Source organism: Chroicocephalus ridibundus, chromosome 17, assembly GCF_963924245.1.
Source record: "Chroicocephalus ridibundus chromosome 17, bChrRid1.1, whole genome shotgun sequence".
Classification (NCBI taxonomy): domain Eukaryota; kingdom Metazoa; phylum Chordata; class Aves; order Charadriiformes; family Laridae; genus Chroicocephalus; species Chroicocephalus ridibundus.
The window spans coordinates 4,941,890-4,964,952 of NC_086300.1; the positions used below are offsets into that span (position 1 = coordinate 4,941,890).

At 58.2% G+C, this 23,063-nt stretch overlaps 1 protein-coding gene across 1 annotated transcript; it reads right to left on the bottom strand.

Annotated features, from left to right (window-relative positions):
* Positions 1-198: 198 nt before the first annotated feature.
* On the bottom strand, positions 199-18,267 carry ACE (angiotensin I converting enzyme). The gene is made up of 25 exons (XM_063354746.1): positions 17,879-18,267; positions 14,214-14,381; positions 12,699-12,786; positions 12,302-12,445; positions 11,871-12,062; positions 11,614-11,711; positions 10,908-11,080; positions 10,403-10,626; positions 8,797-8,941; positions 8,399-8,497; positions 8,043-8,165; positions 7,354-7,565; positions 6,672-6,808; positions 6,212-6,370; positions 5,690-5,777; positions 5,343-5,486; positions 4,920-5,111; positions 4,476-4,573; positions 4,012-4,184; positions 3,356-3,579; positions 2,977-3,121; positions 2,674-2,772; positions 2,167-2,289; positions 1,388-1,575; positions 199-1,109 (listed from the first exon to the last, which is right to left on the bottom strand). Exons 1-25 carry the CDS (start codon positions 18,086-18,088, stop codon positions 913-915), a joined length of 3,843 nt encoding a protein of 1,280 aa, XP_063210816.1. The 5' UTR covers positions 18,089-18,267; the 3' UTR covers positions 199-912.
* Positions 18,268-23,063: the final 4,796 nt, after the last annotated feature.

Sequence of the window (23,063 nt, forward strand, 5' to 3'; positions counted from 1 at the left end):
GCTGATCCCAAGATAATCGGGAGCTGGAGGATGGGAGGCGATCGCTGACCTTGGAGCCCCCCGCCGGCTTACATAAACACGTGTCATTCCTGCGCTGGAACCACCACAGCCGTGAGCTCCATCCTGGTCCCAGCTTGGGCTTGGTGACCCCCCCCCCCCCCCCCCCCAAACCCCTTTGAACACTTCAGGCCTGGACTTTGGGGATTTCTGGCCCTGATTCAGCCCCTTCCTTAGGCACATGCTCCATAAGCTGTCAGCTGCGATGGGAGCCGCGGTTCAGGGGAGGATGGGGATGCTGCGAGGGGATGCTGAGCTTTCAGGCTGGGGATGGGGCAGATTGGGGGCTGCAGGCGTGTTGCCCCAAAGCCAGGCTGGTCCCCAGGGGTTTGTAGTTGCGCTGGCTTGGGGTGGCAGCTCTCCTGCTCGAGAGCCCTGTTCCATTGAGATCCGAGCCCACCTGCAAGAAGGAGCCGAGCTGCCCTCCGGGGGTGACAAGACATGAGTTTATTTTTCATCCATGCAAGCAAACAGCCCGGCAGCAAGGGTGGGAACGTGCTTTGTCCCTCCCCAAACTGCCCTCTGTCACTTGAAGTCCCTATGGCTTTGCCTGCAGGTCAGAGGTGGCTGGTGGCTGCCCAGGCTGGACTGGCTCCCAGCCCTGGGCGCAGGGGCAGCCCGTGATGGCTCCGTGCCTGCCGGTGCCTGAATTTCTCTTCCTCTGATGCAGACGTTGACAAATAAATAGCTCTTTTCTGCTTTGGCTCTTGCATAGTGGAAAAAAGAAGTCTGACCTGACTGGAGAAAGCAGTCTTGGGCTGTGGGAACCCATGGCTTTGTTGGCAAATGTGCCCATGGCATTTGCCCAAATGCCCATGCTTGCACCCTGTCCATGCTCCCCTGCTGATGGCTGCCTTATTTCAGTTCCATTTCTGAGCTGGATTTGAAGGCCTTTCTCCTGGCTGAGAAGAACTTGACGCCCAAGAAGATGGTGGTGATCAGGAAGACAAGTGCCAGGGCAAGCAGGACCCAGCTGCCTGCTGTGGCTTGATTGCTGGCCAGGGACATGCCCAGGAAATTGGTTTGATCGGAGCTGGGTTGGGATGGAGTAGCTAGAAAATGGAGAAATAAGGGACATGGTTGGTGTCAGTGGCTCTAGGCTGGGGCGTGTTGGGTCACCAGTTCTCCCTTTGCTGGTCTCTTGGATGCTGTGTCGCCTTTAGACTCAGCTCCGTGGGAAATCAAGAAGCACCCAAACACCCTGTGGTTTTTGGGGTGGCCAAGGGGCATCAAGACAGCTCCATCTCTCCCACGTGCCCCACCCTGGCCCTGGTGAGGGCTGAGCTCTGCCCCATCGTGGATGTGCCGTGCTTGGCTGAGCCCTGCATACCTGTGTAAGGAGTCCAGCTGTACTCGGGCCAGCCCAGGACCTCCCCGTTCTTCTCGTTCTCCTTCACCAGCCATGTCATGAGGGGCTCAAAGTAGTTCATCAGGGCATCAGCTGACATGTTGGGCTGCCCTGTGATGAGCTCCATGGCTTCGGGCCACGGCTTGCTGAAACCCAGCTTCAGGGCGTCCCTGTGGCAGGAGAAATCGGCTCCCGTGGGTTCCCCATCACCCTCTTGGCCACCAGCCCTTCCCTTTTCCCCAGTGCTTGGGGGTCTTGGTGTCAACAGCCCTGAGCACGCTCTGTGCCCCCGGCACCGCAGGGCTGCCAGCCCAGTGCACAAGGAAGGAGGTTTTGCTTGGGGGAAAGGAGGGTTTTACATGGATTAAAGCCCTCCAGTGAATCCAGCCTGATGCAGAGCAGTTCCTGGGTGAAAAGGGTTAATTTTGCAGGTGCTTTTCTTGAAGCAAGGGGGTTGTTTTCCCTAAGGAACAGGGGGCTGCGGAGGAGGAGGAGGAGGAGGGAGGGAGCCTTCCACCTGCCAGGGTCCCAGCTACCATCTAGTGGCTGCTTTTGCAATCACAGTCCCAGCGCCCAGTCCAAGGTGCCCCAGCCCGGTGTCCCCCCCCTGCCCGCACCCCAGCGCCAAGGACCAGAGCATCCCATGCTGGGGCAGGGAGGGGATGGATGCCCAGGGGTTGCTTTGCCTCCTGTCTTGAGGGGCTGGCTTTAAGGCATTTGGGGACATAAATATCTTGGCTCTGCCCTGCCCGCACACCTACCCCAAGATCTTCCCAGCCTCCTTGGACTGGTAGATGTCACACGTGTGCAGGGGACCCGTGTGCCCGGCTGCTGTGCAGAGTGCCTGGTGGAACTGGAACTGGATCACGAAGCTGACGAAGTACCTGGGGGTGGTGGAGAGGGGTGAGGACGTGGGAATGGACCCTACTAGTGCCTGTGAAAGGGAGGATGTGGTCCCTCTCATCCCCTGGTTGCACCCTCCCAGCCTGGAGGAGCACCGCTGGCTTCGGAGCTCCACCTGCATCAACTTGGTCCAATCTGCTGATGCCATTTCTCCTTTGACAAGTGTTTTATGGCTGCCTGGGTGGATGAGCCCATCCTCCTCAGATAGGGAGGAATCCCCCCAAATCCAGCCTTCTCCTCTGAAGCTCTGTCAGGGTCCTCAGAGCTTTCCAGTACCCTCAGGATGGTACTACCAGGTATCCCACCAGCCATGAAACAAGGTGTGTCCGAGTGGTGTCCCTCCTGCCCCAGCCCTGCTTACTCACCTAATGTAGGGGACGTTGGCAGGGATGTGAAACTTTGCCCCAGGGTCAAAGTCGTCTTCAGACCTTGGCGCTGGTGGGCACAAGCCCTGGTACTTCATCCTGGGCCAGAGAAGGAGAGTTAGCCCAGCATGGGGAGGAGAAGGTGAGGTAAGCTTGTAGGGGACGCAGTGGGGTGTGAGGGCAGGGTGAGGGGTTATGTATCCCATCATGGCCTATTGCAGCCAACTGGGCCACGGGTGGAAACGTTTAGTGGGACAATGGCCAAGGCCCTTGCACTAAAGAGGGGTCAGAATTCAAGCACACCTGAGGTTCCACCACTGCTGGTTGTACTCGTCCTCCTTGATCCGTCCATCAAACACCTTCCAGCGCCACTGGTCCATGAGGTACCCGAAGGGCAGGAAGGCAATTTTGTCCAGGGCGATGCTCATCAGGTAGTTAATGTCACTTTCTGTTGGGGGTGGGAAGGTGTGAGCAAGGCAGTACTGCGCTCCCCCCTCCACCCTGTATGGGGTGCCCTCCACCTGAGCAGGGTGTCCCCACAACGTCCTGTCCCCTCCATGCATGCAAAACCACTGTGCGTGTCCCTGACCACTTGCATCCTGCCCAGCCCATCCTGAACCTCTGCATTCCCATCTGTCCCCAGCACCCCGCCTTTCTGCGTGCTGCTCCCCTGCCAGCTCACCTAAGTTTTCTGTGACTTGGTCCAGCAGCTTGATGCTGTGCAGGTGTTTGGGGGTGGAGACAGACAAGGCCATGACATCCCCAACAGCCTCGTGGAAGCCAGGGTTGGCCCCATCGCGGAATGAGACGGGCTGGTCCTTGTACTGCAGGAAGTACTGGACGTGGCCCATCTCGTGGTGCACCGTGATCAGGTCATCCATGTTCACCACGGTGCACTGCTTGATCCTGGACAAGGACATGTGGGATGTGGGGAGAAGGGAGGACAGTGCTGGGGTGAAAAATCTCCAGGAATGATCACACCCCCTTGAGCTATTTTTCCCTTTGGTCTCCCTTTCCATATGCTCCCACCCCCCACCCGATGCCAGGCCAGACTGGTGCTGGTGCATTGTGTTGGTCTCTCTCTCTCCTGCATCTCCTGCTGCCCCTGCCCATTCATTGCTTTTCTGTTCTCCGTGGCAGAGCAGGGAAGGTATTGATTGCCCTCCATACATCGTGTGGGTTCCTGCCAGCAATGCCCACATCCTGGGTACCATTGCCCCACAGCCATGGGACAGCAGACACTGGTGGCATCAGGACATGTGCTCTTATTCTACCAAGACATTGCTATCTGCCCCAGCACCACATCAGCTGAGGCCACCGCTTGCTCCCCACGGGCACCTGAAGTCCTTGCGGTTGTAGAAGTCCCAGGCTGAGGCATGACACACCACCTCCCGCCCGTCTGCCGGCTTCTCGATCATGGACTTGTCCCAGAACTCCTGCGGCATGGGGATGAGGCCCAGAGAGGTAAAGAAACGGTCCGATTCTTCAAACATCTTCTTGGGTGTCCAGCCCTGGGGAGAGAGCAGACAGGATCTGGTGAGGGGCAACGGGGGATGTGAGGGGTGCCGGGGGGTGGCGAGGATGGGAGGCCACGGACAGCCTTGTTCCTCTGGGCAGGGGAGGTCTTTTGGGGGCAGCTAGAGCTGGATCCAGCCCTTGGCATATCCAGGTGCGGAGAGAATACAGATGAGCCATGGAGGTTTTTGGTAGTACCAGAGCATTTGACAACACGGATGGTGGCAACGGCCAAAGGGTGCTGGGTCCCAAGGAGCTTCCCCAGAGCAGCCTGGAAAAGCACTGACCTGTTGTTTCATGGCTGGTGTGGCATCCACCTTGGTGGCATCCGGGAAAGGTATCACCAGGTCGAAAATGTTGGACCATGACTGGGCCCACATGTTACCTGGGGAGCACAGGAGGACAATGCATGGCAGGAGGCAGACAAGGAGAGACGAGCAAACGCAACCAGTTACTCTTGGCTCGTGCACAGAGTGGATCACACTGCCTGGTCCCTGCCCTGCCTGCACAAGGGTGATGCAAGCAAGAGCCCATCCATGCATGAAAGGTCAAGTCATGCTGAGTTTGTTGCCCTTCCCTGGGGCAGACTGGTTTCTGCAGAGCCATCTCATGGGGCCTCGGCCCTTCGGCCAGAGCTGAACAGAGACCAGCCTCAACTCTTGGCATGACTTGGAGCAAACTATACCTGGTGGGAGACATGGGTCTGCTTGAGGGCCTACCAAAGGCCTTACCTAACAGGTGAGCAGGGATGGGACCCTTCAGGTTTATGTGCTCTGCACCATACTTTTTGTATAGGGCTCGGCGTACATAGGCATGCAGGTTGAGGTACAGGGGCTGCAGCTGTAAGTACAACCTCTCCAGGTCTTCCTCAAAGGTGGGTGTCTCATACAGGGATCTCCAGTAGGCCCCGTTGTCTGTGTATCCTGTGGAAAGGAAAGAGTAGAAGTTGTTAGATATTGTTCTTCTTGGGCAAGAGTCTGTCTTGCTGCTCAGATACCCCAGGTCCCTCCATATCTATGAGACAGTGGATCTCATGGTAGTTGGTGCGACCTCCACACCCTCAAGATTTTGTCCCTGAGTTGGACGATCAGTCCACTTCTCTGCTTACAAGGTGCTAAGACCATGCTGGGTCTCTAAGGGAGTGGGACACTGACCATTGAGCACAGCTGCCTTGTTGCTCAACACCACGTATCGCTGGTAGTTGTTCTTGATCTTCTTCCCAGAAGCATCCCGCCAGCCTTTCCAGGCAAAGAGGAGCTCGTCATAGTCCCGTGAGGTGGCCATGATGTCTGTGAGGTCTGAAGAGAGAGCAATGAAGCCAAAGCGATGCTGTTGGATGGGCTGAACTGATGCAATGGTGCTAGACCCGCCATGCTGCTCGGAGGCCATCACAGAGAAGGTGGGAAGGCCCTTTGTGACCTTTCTCCATGCCCCTATTAAAAAAATATCTCCTTTCTGGGCCTGTTGCAGATGACTCACTGAACACCCTGCCAGATCTTACCAGGATCCAGGGGGAGACAGACTTTGTTCTCTTTGCAGACCTTGGCTACACTGTATGTGGTCTCCATATCTGAGAGGAGCGTGTTGTACTGCAAAGAAAATCAGATCATGTGAGTTGACTGTCCTTGCTTCTGCTCTTGGAGAACGTCACAGCCCATTAAGATGTCCCCAGGTGTTTTCCCCCCAGTTTTCCACACCGGGCTTTTGCACACTTTCCAAGGCTCAGTGTGACCCTGAACGCAGGTGAAGTGGAGTCAATACAGGAGGGTCTAGGACCAGCAAGGATTGTGCCATTGCCACTGAACCTGCCAGGCCCCACTGCAGCCTGGGACAGGCAACCTTTGTGTGGAAAATCCTGGAGACAAGGATCACAGCTTTGTGTAGAAGGTACCAAACTACCACCTTGTTCAAGGGCAAGGGGTGGCTGCCCAGTGGCATTTCCCAGAAACTGGGAGAAGCCGGTGTCTCCACACAAGGTAGTGGCAAGGCACAGCCCGTCCTGCTCTGTCCCCTTGCAGCTCACCTCCTTCAGCTCATTCTCAGGCAGGGCTGCCCTCTCAATGACACTCAGCTTCTTGAGGATGCGTGTGACAGTTTGGTCCTGGAAGTCGGAGGTGTCGAACTGCCTGGCCCTCATGCCGTACTCAAGGGTGTGCTTGGACATAGCCAAGTTCTTCTCCAGCTGCAAGGGCAGGAAGGGACAAGAGAAGGGTTACTTGAAGGAGATCTCTGAGACACAGGCCATCACCAGAAACACCGCCTGGCATGCCATGACTGGCAACCTGCCCATGGCCACCCCTGTGGGTACCTTGTGGCATGATGAGGTTTTTCATGGAAAAAGCACCTCCTGAGTGAGAACACACCCCTTGGCTAAGGGCAGAGGCTGCCCTGGTTTTCAGAGGTCATCTGAAACCTGCCCTGGGTACCAGCCACCTGCCTTGGCTGTTGCCTCTCCCCTCACAGGCTCAGGGTCGTTCCCATACCATGATCTCCTTGTTGTGGTCAGTGATGTTGGTGTTGTAGGCCCAGGATGCCTCGGTGTAAGCATTCCACACTGCCTCGGCCGTGCTGTTGTACTCAGACAAGAACTCTTTAGCTTGTGCTTCGTCTGCTATTTTGTCTAGAGGCAGAGTTAAATGGAGGAAGAGAAGGTGAGTCAGGAGAGTCCTTCTCTTTGCAAGAGCACTACCCCATGGCAAAGCCATGGTTGAGTTTTCCCAGAACTGCAGGTCCACAACTTGGCACAACCTGGGAGCAGGTTGACCCAAGAAATGGGGGCAGAGGGATGCTGCTGGGGGACGTCCCATTGGACGGGGGGTGGGATAACAGGACGTACTACATTCCCTACAGCCTCCCAGTTGGGCAGAAAGGATGCAGCTGAAAACAAATGACCTGTCACACCATGACTGATGACATTACTACAGCGGCAAGGCCACGACTTCAGAAAATGGTACGTCACGGGACTGGCTAATGGCACCTGCTCCCTGGGAAGCAACACCCTGTGGGACTCCACATGGACCTGGTTATTTCTCTTTTCTGGCACGGGTACCTCCCCCACCCATAGCTGAGACTTCCCTCAGCACTGTCCTGCCTGAGGGGTAGTGACGTCCCTCGGGACACCTCTTCCTCCCCCTCCCCAGAACCAGGATGGAGCTTCAGCCTTACCAATGCCTTCAGGGTAGCCTTCAGGAATAGGGGGATGCCAGTCAAACTCAGGCCAGCCAAGCACCTCATTGGTTTTGTTGTTCTGCTCCTGAAGCCACTTGGTGACAGGGCTGAAGTATTCCAGGAGGGCCCCAGCGTCCATCTTATCCGTGCCAGTGAGGTTGAACAGGACTTCCTGCCACGGCTTGGAAGATCCAGCTTTCAACACTTCCCTGCAGAGAAATGGGACAGCAAGAGCCAGCATGAGGCCAGGGGATGGATGGGAGAAAAGTGGTGATGGTATCTCAGTGCCGCGAGGGTTGAAGATGCTATTTCTGAGTGGGACACGAGCCTGGGAACTGCCTCTGAAGCCCCTCTCTGTCCTGCATGTGGGGACTGAGGACTGCCCATCACATACTCATGCATTTGTTACGTCCAGGGAGTCGATAGGAACCAAATGTGCTTTAGTGACCTCTTGTCTGGGTGGGAGCTCATGACAGGGACAGTAGCAGTACTCTGGTGAGGACCACTCACCCCACCCCAGTGCTTCCATGTATTTCCATCCATCCATCCATCTGCAAAGCTATTTCTCCAGCCATCTCCACAGCCACTTTTCCTTCCTTCCTTTCTTCTTTCCTTCCTTTGCACACCACCAGCTTCCACGCACACATGTGCCCATGGTTATTGTCCCAACCCTCCTCTGTCCCCACCTGAGTTTGGCTCCAGCTTCTTTGGACATGTAGATGTCACAGGTGTGCAGGGGACCGCTGTGGTTGGCTGCCTGGCACAGGGCCTTGTGAAACTGGAACTGGAGGATGAAGCTCACAAAGTACCTGCCAAGGAAGTCCATGAAGGTGAGCACTGGGGGCAAAGGGAAGCAGACAAGTCCCAGGGAGTGGGGGAAGGCACCCAGCCCACATGTCAGCTCCCCACCATTTGTTGTCCCAAGCATTGGATGGTCTCTGCGTCTTGAGCAGGAGAAACGCACCCCAGTCCCTGACCACAGAGCTGAACCCCACTCCCCCAGCTCCCCAAACCTCTGTCCCCTTGACAGCATCTCTTTTACCTGATGTAAGGGGTGTTCCCAGGGATGTGGTACTTTGCTCCAGGGTCAAAGTTGCTTTCGTTCCTTGAAACCGGAGCACAGATACCCTGGTATTTGGTTCTGCAAACAACAGAGAACAAGAGCATGAGCATGGAAATAAGGGATGAGAAGAGTCAAGGCAGGGAATGGGAAGGGAAGGCACAGTGCTGAAGAAATCTGCACAATTAGAGCATGCTTCCATGTATTTCCATCTATCCATCCATCCATCTGTCCATCCATCCGCCCACTCATCTATCCATTGTTCTCCAGCCATCTCCATAGCTACTTTTTCCTTTTTTCCTTACTTTCTTCTTTCCTGCCTTCCTTCCTTGCACACCCCAGCTTCCACACCCCATCCACCCCTGCTGACCCTCCTCTACCTCAGATACCACCAGTCGTAGTTGTAACGGCTTGGGGGTGTGCGGCCATTGAATACGTTCCAGCGCCACTGATCAATGAGGTAGCCAAAGGGCAGAAAGGCAATCTTCTCCAAGGCCATCTTCAGCAGGTAGTTGATGTTGCTCTCTGCATGAAAAAGAGCCTGAACCAGTTTGGGAAGGTGGTTGGCTGGACAGCACTATGGCCACTAGACTTTTTGTGGGCAAAGAGTGAGCAGATCCGGATGAGAAATGAGGACAGCATTTCAACATATAATTTTACTCCCTGGAGAAGGCTGTGTAGGACACAGGAGGTTTCTCTAGATACAAGTCCTGTTTGGGGCAACACATGCCCTTTTACTAAATGGGGACAATGGGAGTGACAAGCGTGGTGTCCCCTTGCCTTCAGCCTGACTCTGAGTGAGAAGGTCTTTGGTGAGTGTAACTCTAACGGGTCCCTCATCACACATTCACCCCGGGGCCTCAGGGTGAAAGGGATTTGATCTGCAGGACTGTCTCACCACTGCAAAGGCTCTCATGGTTTAGACCCAGAACCAGAGTCAACTCTAGGACAGTCACCACCATATCATGGGGAGCACAAGGGACGGTGACATTTGCTTTCCCCATTGCCTTGAGGAAATCCATGGAAGGAAGGTTGGAGAAGGACCTGCTGGAGACCCAGCTGAAGCTGTGGGGTCAGAGAGGGGTTGGTATCACTGCCCTGCGGGGCCATTGGCTGCCATCGCTATGGTGGCATGGCTGCCAAGGGCTGGATAGTTGGGCAGCGATGCCTTGAGGCAGGGACCATCTGCTCCATGGTGTTTATGCAGCATCGGCCCAGTGCTCTTGGCTGCTGCGATGGCTTCCCCGTCATGAAATGTATTTAATGACAAGACAGGAGGATCCCAGGACTGTCCCTCCTCCGCAAAGCAGCTGCCTGCGGCAGGAATCTGCAAACGCTTGGTTTCCTTTGCTGCCGTCGGCTTTGACTTGTCGGCTGAGAGACATTGGGTGGGGGGAGAGACTCTTGCCCAGCTGGGCAGTGCCCTGCAGTGACAAGTCCTCCTCTGCTGTGCCGGCTGGCAGGCAGAAACGTCACCCGCTGACTGTCCTTGTGACTGTGCACGTAAGTGCTCAGTGCCACCTCCGCAGAGCTACACCAGGAGCTCCTGGGGTGGTTGTTTCTTGGCGAGGGAAAGGGAAATGCTGTAAAGGTCAAAGCCGATCAAGCACAAAGATGTTGTTTTCAGGTTTGGGGCTCTGATAGAGAAGGGAAAGGCGCAGACAAGCTCTGGAAAGCATTCCTCCTGCCCTCAGGGGTGAAGAGGATGGAGCCATGAAGGGTCCTACGTGGACCCATGGATCCAAGAAGGGGTTATGAGTGGATGGATGGAGACAAGATAGCTCCTACGTGGACCCATGGAGACAAGAAGGGGTTGTGCATGGAACCAAGTGTGGGTGAAAGGCACACATCAGCCATGGGGTCTTGCCTGCTCTGGGTTGTGTTGCCAGACTGCAGCCCACCCTGGCACGTCCCAAACCCTTCCTGGTGCCACAGGCACTGCCTGAGCCCTCCAGGCCACCCGGCATCCCAGGGTGCCTTCCATACCTGCGTCCTCGGTGGCACTGCTGAGGAGACCGATTTTCTTGAGGTGGCTGGGGGTGGAGACAGACAGGGACAGGACATCGCCGATGGCCTCATGGAAGCCAGGGTTGGCCCCGCTGCGGAAGGAGACGGGCTGGTCCTTGTATTGCAGGTAGTACTGGACATGGCCCATCTCATGATGCACTGTGAACAGCTGCTCCATGGTCACCGTTGTGCACTGCTTAATCCTGATGGGTGAAAACAGAGCGTTGCCTGACCTGGGTGAGGGACCCTGGCTGCCTGTGCTCCCCCTCGACGGGAAGGACCCTCCAGGGTCCTTGAGGTGGTGGCAGCACCCCATGGAGAAGGGTGGAGGGGAAGGCAAGGCAGTGTGGTGCCCCAAGACGTTACCCCAGAAGGTAACAGGTTGGTCTGCGTGGGCAGGCTGGGGGTACCCAAAATGGTGACCACCAAGGGGGATGGAGGAGGGTCTTACCTTGTAGCCCATGCCCCTGCATGCCCCACGCACCTGAAGTCCTTGCGGTTATAGAAGTCCCAGGCTGAGGCGTGACACACCACCTCCCGCCCATCTCTTGGTTTCTCCAGCATGGACTTCTCCCAAAACTCAGGGGGCATCTCCAGCAGCCCCAGGGAGGTGAAGAACTCCTCTGAGACCCGGAACATGTGGGTGGCGTTCCAGCCCTGGTGGGTAACGGGCAGTAGGTTACGGCCGAGGAAGGGGCTGCCCGTGCCCTGGACATCACCTCTGATGCTCTCCCAGCACTGCGGGGATGAGGTGGGTCCCTCCAAGGGACTGGGGGTCCTGCCCCTCTCACCCTAATGGGGAGCCCAGGCCCCAGAAATGGGGTGAGCACTCCTAAGAACTACTGAGCAGCGCTGCTGGTGCCCAGCATGGACAGGAGAGGGGAGCAGGGCTGATGCCCTAGGAGGGCTTAGAGCTGTGTTGGTGTAGACGCAGCCCCCAGCCCAGGGACTGGCACCAGTCCCACCACACTGTCCTTCCTCTTTGCCCACCCACTGCCTCTTTGGTCATTGCCAGTGAGGGAGTAGGGTCATTTCTTTCTCCCTTCCCTTCTTGGACATCGCTTTTCTGCTGTCCCTCATGCAGGTATGAGAAACCACTCCCATGGGGCCAATGTTATGGGCAAGCCTTGGCCAACACCGCCTCAGTTTTTGTCCCCCTGGTGCCACCAGGGAGCCCCTCAGCCCATCACCTGCTGCACCATGGTGCTCGTGACATCAAGGTTGGGCTTCTCGGGGTACGGGGTCATCAGGTCATAGATGTTGTTCCACTGCTGAGCCCACATGTTGCCTGAGAAGAGAAAACAGCTGGAGCAGAGCTGGTGGTAGGTTGTGAGGAAGAGAAACACACTGATAACTGGGATCTCCCTGTCCCACTATGGCCCTATGTGTGCTACTCTGGACCCTCCAGCATCCCTGGGCACAGCCTGGGGGGTGTCTTTCCTCTTACCCAGGAGGTGAGCAGGGATGGGACCCTTCAGGTTGATGTATTTGGGGCCATAGCGATCGTACAGCTTCCTCCGGACAAAGGCGTGCAGGTTGAGGTAGAGTGGCTCCAGCTGGTTGTAGAGATGCTCCAGGTCATCCTCGAAGGAGGGTGAGTCATACCAGGAGCGCCAGTAGCTCCCCGTGTCCTCGAATCCTGCCAGGGAGGCAGTGATCAGCCACGGCACTGGCCCCTCAGGGGCTGCCCCCCCCCAGCCCCCAGAGATGGGACCAGGGGCAGTGGTAGAATTGTTGCCCCTTCCCCAAAGTGGAAATGGAAGTTGGATGCCCAGCGGCATGTGGGATGGGGAGAGCAACAGGGCACCCCATTGTCCTGGCTCCAAATCCCACCCCTGATGCCTGACCACCCATTGCCTCCCCCAACTCTGCTCGTACCATCCATCTGATAGGCCTCATTGCTCAGCTTCACAAACTCCTCGTACTTGGCGCGCAGTGGGTTGCCCGCGGCGTTGTGCCACCCCTCCCAGGCATAGAGCAGCTTCTTGTAGCTGCGGGAGGTGGCCATGATGTCTGAGATGTCTGGGACAGAGAGGACAAGCAGAACGTGAGAGAAGGGCAGGAGAGGGGGGGGAGTGTGTCACTTCCTACAGCAACATTGCAGAGGTGCCACCACCATTGCCCCAGACCCAAATACCCATCCTCGCCCCAGGGCAACCTTGATGAACATGGGTCAGACCTACCAAGCCCAACCCACTGGGAATGTGGGGACCAGGACAAGCTCATGGCCACGGGGTGCTCAGCACCTGCAGGAGCAGGGGGACAAGGACCATACCTGGCTCCAGCTCCCAGCAGGTACCATTGGGCAGGCACACCTTGGCCGTGGAGTAGATTTTGTCCATGTTGCTCAGGATGGTGTTGTACTGCAGGGAAGGAGAAGATGTTGGGGCTGGAAGTGGATGGGAACGGCCCTTCAGGAGGGATTGACAGAATTCCCAGCTCCAGAGCACGTGTGTGTGTCCGGAGGGATGTGGAGGAGGATCAGTGTGTTTACACAGCGTGGTTCGGGTGAGATAAGCGTGTTATCACCCAGAGTTTTTGCACCCGCCGCACGGTGGGAGCAGGGAGTCTCTTTGGGACAGAAAACCCATGCACAGCCACTCGCTGAGCCCCCCTCAAACACGGCGCGAGCGCTCGCAGTGTCCCCGAGCGGGGCTATTTATAAAACTCTTTGTCAGCAGGGCTGCAGCATGACCTGTTTATCTAAGCGGGTAAAAAAAAAAAAACAAAACACAAAAAACCCAAGAAAAGCAGGAGGAGGAGGAGGGGGATTTATTTCTGTGAACTTCAACAACAGCAAACAATAGCAACAGGAGGTTTCCTGGAACCTGCCTGGGGAGCCCATTCCCAGGGAAGGAAATTCCTCTGCTCCGTCCCTCTCTCCGCTCCCATCCCTCTGCTCCGGCCAGGCGGAGGGGATGGCGAGAGGGGACGGTGACAGGGGATGGTGGTGGCTGCGGGATGGAGCTGCCCGGGGATGGGTGAGACATGGCTGATGTGCAGGGAGGAGACATGATGCTGTCTGTTATCTTGGAGAGGGTAGGGATGGGTTTCCTGGAAGGAACTGGGACAGACGCTTCTCCGGAAAGGATTGTATCACTGGCTTTGCCAGGGTTTCGGTGGGGAGGGCTGTCAGGGAGCCGCGGACCAGGCGGGAGGGGACAGCAGTGCCAGCGTCCCTGCATTCCTGCAGAGCAAGTGGCTGCCAACCTCAGCCTGGGCAACATTTTCATGGACGGAAATCGAAATTACGTCGCGTTTAGGTACGTGACCCTGAAAGCTCAGGAATGTGATGGGGAAGGCTCAGGACGTCCTGGTGTCCCTAGTGCCGACCTGTGTCACCAAGGCACAGCATTTCTGGGCTCGCAGGGAGGGTTCAGGAGCTGGGTGGCTGCAGCAGCCCTCCTTTTCAGCGGGCTGCGTCCCCAAGGAGCACCGGGTGAAGGGGGTTGAGCCAGCTGGCCCCCGGCCATGGGCACAGCTGGCTTGACTCCAGGTGACGCCCAAGGCCACTCTGTGTAAGCAGGAAATCTCCGGTTCCCACTGGGATAGCTCCAAGATGAGGTTAGGGGTGGATAATGGGGGCAGCAGGCACCCCACTTCCCCCGGAGATAGCACCCCATCTTCCCCCTCCATCACTGTCTTCCCTGTGCAGAGACCGGGGAGGATCTCCAAAATGCAATGGAGGGGCAACGGGCCGGCAACAGAACCTGGGGGCTTGGGGAAAATCCCTTTAAGGGGTTTCGCAGCACCCCAGCAGTGCCCAGGGCTTCGCTGGCACCTCTCCTACCTGCTCTCTCTTCTCCAGGGGCAGGTTGGAGGGTCCCAGGGTCTGGATGGAGCCGATGATTTTCCTCAGCAGCGGGTCACTGAAGTTGCTCCAGATGTTGCCGTAGATCTGCTTGGCTTTCTTCCCCCACAGCTCCGTGAAGTTCTGCTCCTCCAGCGACGCCTCGACCTGCCGCGGTGAGAGGAGACACAGGGACTGAGGACCAGCCCTGGGACATGCCACCACCCAGGCGATGGTTTGGGGGCTGGGTTCAGAGCTACGAGGGTTTGTGAGAGCCAGAGGGGACAGGAGACGAGGTGCCAGGCAGGGCTGTCCCCCGTCTGTGACATTCATAGATAGAGACATCAGCCTCCAGCCGACGTGGCAATGTCTGCAGCCCCTGCTCAGCCGCAGCGCTCCCGGCAAGCACTCGCCGAGGTGGCCTTTGAGGATGTTTTGGAGGTGGCTCCAGGGTATTGTGGCCTGGATGGGGTGGAGATGTGGGGACAGGGGTGTCCACCCGACGTGGGCAGGGTGTCTATGTGCTCCTGGGCTGTCTCTGGCAGCTGCCAGACCCCAGCTCAGAAGGATTTCTGAGGTCTGGCTTCATTTTATTCCTATTCCTGCTGTTCCTCACCTTTGCAGAAGGCCAAAAGAAGATGCCACGGTCACTTTTCTCCTTCCTATACCTCCTTGCTAGATCTAGACATTTCTCCTTTGGCTATCTGCAGCCCATGCCCTCTAAGTGCCATATCTGGGTTTCACCTTGCAGAGGGGAACCCTTTTCCACCAATTTTGGGTCTCTCACCATCACCCATCTCTTGCCAACCCTGACCTCCCTTCCCAGGGCCGTGGGACGGCAGGGAGCTGCCTGCGCTGCGGGGGGTTATTTAGGCAGCTGGAGCTGCAGCCTCTGGCCATGATTTTGGGACGGGGTGTATTGCAGGCGGTCGCATCCCAGCCTGGCTGGTGTCAGCTGTATTTTTGGGAAACGCTGATGTTTCAGGAGGGTCCCAGCCCGGGTGATGCACGGGAAGGAGTGAGGTGGTGCAGCGCGCCTGTAGGCTGACCGTGTGCCGTCCCAGCGTGATTTATGGAGCTCATTAGTTGTTATTCGTGACATTTTTAGCCCGGCTCCAACAAGCCTGGTTTGTTTTATTTTAATCTTCACATTCCCTCGGCTGGCAGTGGGGAGGGAAGGGAGTTACGGTGCGGCAGGGCAGGAGGCTGCCCGGGGCGGGCAACCACATGGCCAGGGGACACGGCGGTGGGGGTGACAAAAGTGCTGTGTGTGCCCCTGGCTGCCCACTGCCCGGCACCCATCACCTCCCTCAGACATCCCAGCACTCACAGCATCACTCTGGGTACCAACTGGCCCTGACTCCCCCGACATGCCGGCGTGTGCCAGCCTCACGGACACCCGGCACTGCGGCAAGATGCTCTTGCATCACCCCCACCGAATGAGGGATATCTTCACCCCTTCCCAGACCCCGCTGCGGAGCCGGGGGAGCTGTAGGAAGCGGAGTCCAGCTGTGTTTCGTCTTCTCCTTGAGCGAGCGCCTGTGTTTGGTCAGGCGAACTGTACCCTAAACTCTCCTGACAGCTCCGGCGGAGCGAGCCGAGGCCAGCGGTGCTGCCCGAGACCCCCTCGCTGCAGCCGTGCCCACCAGCCCTGGCCCGCCGCCCCTGCAGCTGGGAGCAATCTCTGTGGGGGTGTCCCTCTGGGGGGCTCAGAGGCCCCTGGATGCCCGCAGCCCCCAAGGCTCCCTACCAAAGCCCCCCACCCCAGTCCCTCCCTGCTCCTGGACGCGCAGTGAAGACTCAGCAGTGCAGGATGGGGCCCGGGGTGCTGGGGCTGCTCTGCCTCGGGGACGTGGAGAAATCCCACGGCCATGAGCAGCCCCTGACCACCAAACACCGTCCCCAGCCTCTTGCCCGAGCCCTGGCTTGCAGGAGATGGTACATCTCCCTCTTCCGCGGCCGAGCTCCCTCTCTGTCATTCCAGCGTCCCTCTGTCCGTCCCTGCATGGCCAGGGGCTGCTGCCCTGCCTTCAGCCTCCTGCTCTACGTGTCACTTTGTCCTGGGGCCACCTTTCACGGCAGGTCCTGGAGGGGCCCACACCGTGGCGGGCTCAGTCCCTCCTGTGTTATGGACACATGTGGCGTTTGCCTTGCCCAAGGCTTCCCCAGATCCCCCAAATTCAGCTTTTTGGGTCGTGCTGGCCATCTGTTAACCCTTTAGTACTCAGTGCCTCCCCGTCCCACCGCAGGCCTCCCCGCTGCCCCGTCGGTGGGCTGATCTCAGGGGCAGGATCCCCTCCTCTTGCTGGGCTTGGAAGACTTGACATGGCAGGGAGCACCTGGCTGTGATCCTCGGGCATTTATTAACCCAGGAAAGGGTAAAAGCTGGCGTGGTAATGCCTCCTGAGAAAAGTTCATGCAAGGTGCTTTCCTGGCCCTAACCTTGGACTCAGCACGGCCGGGATGCTCCTGCTCTGCCCCAAGCTCCACGGCCCCACCACAACATCTGCAGCAGACGCTGGGCGCCTGCCCAGACATCACGTCAGCTCGCCGAAAAAAGGCTGAAGGGGCACTTGGGTGCTCTTGGGTGTCCTGCCAAGCTGGCAGCGGCCGGACCTGGCAGCGGTCTTCCCCCCGGGCAGGAAGATGTGTTTTCTTCCTGCTGCGGGGCATGTTGTGCCCCCCCGTCCCCATGGGATCCGGAGGGGTTTGAGGCTATATGGCAGCCCTTGGGATGTGGGGGTGATATCGGTGTCCCTGAACGCACCTTGGTAACTTATGGGCTGCACTGACCCCCCAGACACCACTAGCTCTATGCGGTGGCAGGTATAACCCCTAGCGCCATGGCCGTGCCCCCCGCGATGGGACAGCCAGCAGCTCCCTGGGCACAGCAAGAGCCGGGGAAACCTCCGCAGCCCCCCCGGGCACCGCGATGCCCCGGCCCAACCGAGAGCAGCCCCCGGGCTGCGTGAAATCCCTGCCCCGCTAAATCCAACCGAAAGATGTGCAGCTCCCCCGCCCCGGGCCAAACACGCACACGCCTGTGGGACGCACACGGCATCGCTCCCCGCCGGGGCTCTGCCCGCACGTCGCTGGGCTGAGGGCAAGTTCCCCATAGCCCGGAGAGCTTCCCCAATCCTGGCTTCGTCCCCGTGAGCTGGGGACACAGGGACATGGGGTGGCAGACTCGGTCCCGATGCCACCCTGTTGCCTGTGCACACCTGGGGCTGCCAGTGTCTGCCCCAAACCAAAAATCCCCCAGCAGTGGGGTGCGGTGGGGCTCTGTCATGGCACGGCACCAGGACGTGGTGGCACTGGGCAGGGACAGGGACACTTGACACCTGACCCCAGTCCGGGAAGGGGGGGAAGGAAAGTGGAAGGTGCTGGGAGGAGGGAACCACCTCTAAAAATAACCCAGACTCTGGTGCGGGACCAGGGCTGTCACTCTGGGACGCAGCCTCTCCGAGGGCCAATTTGGGGCAAAACGCTGCGGTTCCCAGGCTACAAGTCCTAGCCCTGCTTTGCCACCCTGGGGTGCTGAGACAGGAGCCCACGGGGAGGAAGGGGGCCGCGCCAAGTGTCCCCACCATGCCCCAGCCCCCCCCCCCCGGTCCCCGGTGCTGGGGACACCCCCGAGGTGGTGTCGCCCCCGTCCCGGCACACACCTGCAGAGCAGCGTTTTCGGCCGTCAGGTTGGTGTAGTAATCCCAGCTGGCCGAGACGCTCTTGAAGAGGACTTGCTCGGCCGTGCTGTTGTAGGCGCTGGCGAAGAGGACGGCCCCTTCCTCGGTGGGGTCATACTCGGGGGGCTCGAAGCCGGGCTGAAGGGCACCCACCAGGCTCAGCCCCAGTAGCAGCCCCAGCGCTGGGGGCATCGTGGCAGGAGAAGGAGTGTGGCAGGGGGGGGAACCCGTTCGGTGCCTTGCGAGATAGCTTTGCCTTCGCTGCCGGCTGCTTATAAGCCAGCAGCCTTCGCGCAAACCCTGCCCACCGAGCCTGCCTCCCCTCGCAGATAAGACCGGAGCATTTTGCTCTCCCTTCGGCGGCTCCCGGGCTTGCGGGAAGGAGCGGGGAGCGAGCACTGCCTTGGGGTGCACAGTCCCTTTGGCGCCTGGCCACGCCGGGAGGGAAGGGGAAGGGGCTGGGACAGCAGGGAGGGAAGGAGATGGAGTGGAATCAAGGGGAAGGCAGAAAAAAAGAGAAAGGAGGAGAAAGGCTGGGGTGGACGGGGTGGGTGGGAGGCAGCTCCAACCCTGCAGGGTCCTGGTTCCCTCCTGGCTCGGTGCAGGGGGGATCCAGCTCAACCGGACCATGGCGCTTGGCAGGACATCCCCCCCCACACGCCGGCATCAAGCGGCGATCACCCCTGGGCAGCGCCCCGGCCACCCGCCGCGAGGCACGAGGGCGAGCACGGCGGGGAAAACACTCACTTGGGGGGCAGCCAAGGTCCATCTCCCGCTGCCTCTTGCCAAAGTGACCCCCCTCCCAGCATAACCTCATTTTTCGGAGAAAGGGAGTGTTTCTGCTGGCTGTGAAGGAAATCCCATCACATCACACCAAGTGTTTTGGACTTGGACGAATTAGGCTCACGACAAATGAGTAATGAAAAGTTCCTTCAAAATGAAAACCAGACCTGTGTTGGTGGGCTTGAGAGTTCCTTTCTTTTTTTTTTTTTTTTAGTTTTAATTAACTAAATCCCTTTCCCCCAGGGCCTGGCCCCAGCCCTGGGAGCCGTGCCCAGGCTGAGGTTAGGCCCTGGGTTGGCTGAGCCCATCATCCCTTCTGAGGGCCACCACCCCATGGGGACACAGCAGACACCTGCCACAAAGGGGAGAGCTTTTTTGGGGAAAGCCCTTGACTGGGGAGAGAGGGACACCCCACTGGGCACTGCAGCATGGGCACCGACACAGCCCCTCGGCGTGAGTCCATGGGGTGACCCCTGGGGACAGCATGGCGCCTGGACATGGGACAAGTCCTCCTGCCAGGGCTGGGGACCCTAAGGGGTTTGCAGACCCATTTCCAAAATAAAGAAGAAAGGAATTTAGGAGCCTGCAATACTCTGATGTCTATTAAACCTCCTCCAAAAAATGGGAAAATCACAGCTTCCCACCCTGCCCTACCACCCACCTCCTGCACCGGCCAATGTGGGCACCCAAAAAACCTTTGTCCCCCAACCCTGAGCCCATATGTGTGGGCAACAGCACTGGCACAGCCTGCAAGCCCGGACATCACGGAGCCGGGGGCGAAGCCAGCATCCGCCTGCAGCCCCCCTTGCTGACCCCCTTCCCCACTGGCCGCAGGTCTCTGGAAACTCCACTTTACTGGGAAGTTCGAAAAAAATGGTTGGTTTGGCTCCAATTTGGCTGGTGACCAAGCGCCGATGAATGGAGATTTCCTGCGCCCCACCAGCCTCCGTTCCCAGCTGCGCCGGGGAGGGGTTTTCCCGGCTCCGGGGCATTGCGGTGCAGCCTGCAGCACCGGTGGGTGTCTTGGGTGAGCGGCATGGCCGAACCGGGCTCTGCAATCTCAGCGCGGTGCTGGGATCAGGAAATCCCAGCGAGGGAGACCTTTTCCACGCTTGGTGTTTCCGATGGGTGACCCGGCAGGGGAAGGGCAGCTCTCCATCATTTTGCACATAAGCATCTTCCAAGGCTGGTGCAAGAGGGGCTGCTGCTGCGGGACTTTGTGTTGGGCAAGAGGTCCTCTTGACAGCTGCATCTCCAGGGATGCCCACAGCTTTGTGGCAGCCTGTCCTGTAAATCTCCGGCTGGGATTAGGCAGGGAAACATCCTATGTGTGGGCCAGTGCTGGCAGGTGAAGTGGCTGTTGGGCAGGAGGGCAGGTGAGATGCCTGCAAGCTTGAAGATGCCCATTGGTGCCTCTGTGCCACTCCGAATCCATGTGTGTCCCAGCATCCACCAAAGATGGGCTCAGAGACACCCATGGGACACCCTGCAGAGCAGGGAGACGGGTCCCCGCTCTCCCCACCCCTCTCAGGTGTGCTGGGGTGGGTGATGGATGCCCATCTGCTCCCAGCGCGCAGGGTACCTGGGGCTGCCGGCGCCGCAGACCAGAGGGACAGGAGGTACCGAAGGATGTGCAAAGTGTGTTGCCACGGAGACGGATGCAGAACCGCTCGTGGGGGACGTGGGCTCGGGGGACGCTGGGCGAGATGCGGTGTCCTCGGGCCGGGAGGATGCTTCCCATCGGCTTGCATCGCCATCATGTCGCATGGAGACTCTGTCCCCACCCCCGACCCGGAGCGTGTGTGCGCGCACACGTGTGCGATGGCCGGAGCGTCACTGCAGCATGTCGGGGGGTGCCGCCACGGCGGTGCCTCGCTCGCGAAGGAGCACGACTTGCTCTCAGCATTTTGGATCAGCCCCTCGGCTTGCCAGACCTGCAAAATCTCCTTGCCTGCTGCCGGCAGCGCTGGCAGGGGCACCCGCTGCTGCAGCCCCGGCCCCAGAGCCCCCAGAATAAGAAAATAAGGAGTCTGACAGCAAATACTTCTTACGGGAGCTGTAAGGTATCGTCCGTGGTAGTGGTGTGATGGGCGAGGGCAGGCAGGGGTGGTTGTGTGAAGGAGCAGGGATTTGGGGATGGCCCCTGTGCTGGCTGGGAAGATTTGGTGATTTTTCGGGATATATCCCAGCCCCAGGGCCTCTGGCTGGGGATGCTCAAGCCCATTTCCCCCTTCTTTTATTATAAACTACATTTTTTGGCTTCCCCATCCCATTTCTCAAAGCGTCCAAGGGTGCTTCAAAACTGCTGTCTGATCCCTCTCTCTGAGCAACCAAGGAGCTTCTGGAGGGGAGAGAAAGGATTCCCTCCTGATTTAAACCTCAAAAAGAGCTTTTTTTTTATCGGCTGTGCAGCCTCATGTGTTACTTTTCCTGACGGCTGTGGGTTCGTGAGCACGGCGGTGCCTGTGCCGGGTGGTACAAATCACTGCGTGGAGAATTATTTTCCTCCCTCTCCAGACCCCGAGTTTAAAGGCTCCTGCTTTATTTACTGATGAATTCAATCAATTATCATAGTGTATAATTCGCTAAGCTGCTTTCCCAGATGCGGTGACGCTGCCGTGAGAGAGAGGGGAAAAACCACCTCTCCAGTCGAAATTTCTCATCTAAACAAACAGCTTTTTTTGTGATCCTTCAAAAAAAAAAAAAAAAAGAAAGAAACATCCCAAGCAACTGGTGTTTTTTTCCATTTATTTCAGACCTGTGTGGGCTAAAATGATTATGAACCTTTAGAGTAAGTGCTGTGGCCAAGGCAGCCACCCAATGTCACCAGGGCTTGGGGACTGGGGTGGCAAGAGGGACCTCTTGCTCCCGGGTGCTGCTGTCTGACTGCAAAATATCTCTGCTGAGGGTTTTTGGCAACACCATGGGGCTGTTTCCAGCTTTTCCCTGGATAAAAGGTGTATTTAAAGCCTGGCATGACCCCTCTGCATGGGGACGGGGTGCAATGGGTGACGGGGAGCTCACCCCCGGCCCCGGAGCAACGATTGCTGCTTTATCACCAGAAGCGCACACTCAGCTCTTGCCGGGGGCTGAACGCAGCAGAAACGCTCCTTATCACGTTTTTCTTCCCCACCCCGTGAAAACACCTCTCAGCACCCGCCTGCCCTAGGACAAGGGTTTATGGCCCTGGGGAGAACGGTCCCGGCAGGGGTGTGGGGGATGTATGTGAGCGGGGCTGGCCGCGTGGGGCAGCCCGAGCAGGACCGAGTGTTTCCCCAGCCTCAGTGATGGGTGGCTCGGCGGGGCCGGAGGTGGACGGGAAGGGGATGGAGATGTGCTTTCCCCTGTAGGATCTCCTCTGGCTCCGTCCCCCAGACTGGGACCGGCGCCAACAGCCCGAGGATGCTCTATGACATTGCAAAGCCCTGAAAATGCAGCGTGCTGAGGGCAGCCATCGGCGCAGGGGCCCTGAACGATGCCCACGTCTTGGGAGGGTCATAAATAAATGCAAGACCCTGATAGTCAGCCCCTGGGGAGCCCCCGGCCACGGTGCGGAGATGTGCCCAGTGCCAGGCACACGGTCGGGAGCATCACGGGGCAAGAAGTAAAAGCCTGGCCAGAAATCATCCTTCCTCCTTCATCCCTCATCCTTCGTCCTTCATCCCTCATCCCTCCTCCTTCATCCCTCATCCCTCCTCCCTCATCCTTCATCCTTCATTCCTCATCCTTCATCCCTCCATCCCCGCTTCCTCCCCAGCTGGGCACGGATACGGGGTGAGTGAAGAGGCCAACGTGTTCCCTCCGCACCCATCAGCCCAATAAAACACGGCAAAGTCCATTATTTCCCCCCCTCCTTTTTTTTTTTCTTTTTTTTTTCCCCCCCTCCTTTAATAACCGAAAACAATCCCAGCCCCGAGGCGAGCGAGCGTGACTGCTCTGGGAGCATTAATCATCTGCTGCGAGCCCAGTGCGGGTTATCGTGGCTGTTTATCCGAGCTGCTATTAAAAAATCGCCATAAAGGCGCCTTCAGCTTCTTCTGAAAGAGATTAAGTGTTTGCACTGGCTGCACTGATCGTATCGCCCGCCCGGCTCAGCAAAGTTGTGTTCCCGGTGAGGAGGAGGATGGGGCGGCTTAATTGCTGCCAGAAGGAGAACCAGGGTCTTTTCCAGACGGGCTGCTCCGACCCCCAGCCCGGGAAGGAGCCGGGTTCCACGGGGAGCTTCATCCCCGCTGAGAATCACCCATTTTCCAGCCTTCACTGGACCTCAGGGAATTGGGGACCGACCCCCCGACATGACCCAGCAGGACAATTTGTGCTTAACCCTGAGCTACCCCACAGCCAACCCCTTGGCAGCCACAGAGCCCCCCAGCATGACTTGTAT

Coding starts and splice junctions, on each gene's coding strand:
- ACE (XM_063354746.1), bottom strand. CDS start 18,088: ATGCCCCCAGCGCTGGGGCTGCTACTGGGGCTGAGCCTGGTGGGTGCC. Junction 8,166..8,398: donor GGGAACACCCCTTACATCAG/GTAAAAGAGATG, acceptor CTTCCTTGGCAG/GTACTTTGTGAGCTTCATCC. Junction 4,574..4,919: donor CATCCCTGCTCACCTGTTAG/GTAAGGCCTTTG, acceptor TGTGCTCCCCAG/GTAACATGTGGGCCCAGTCA.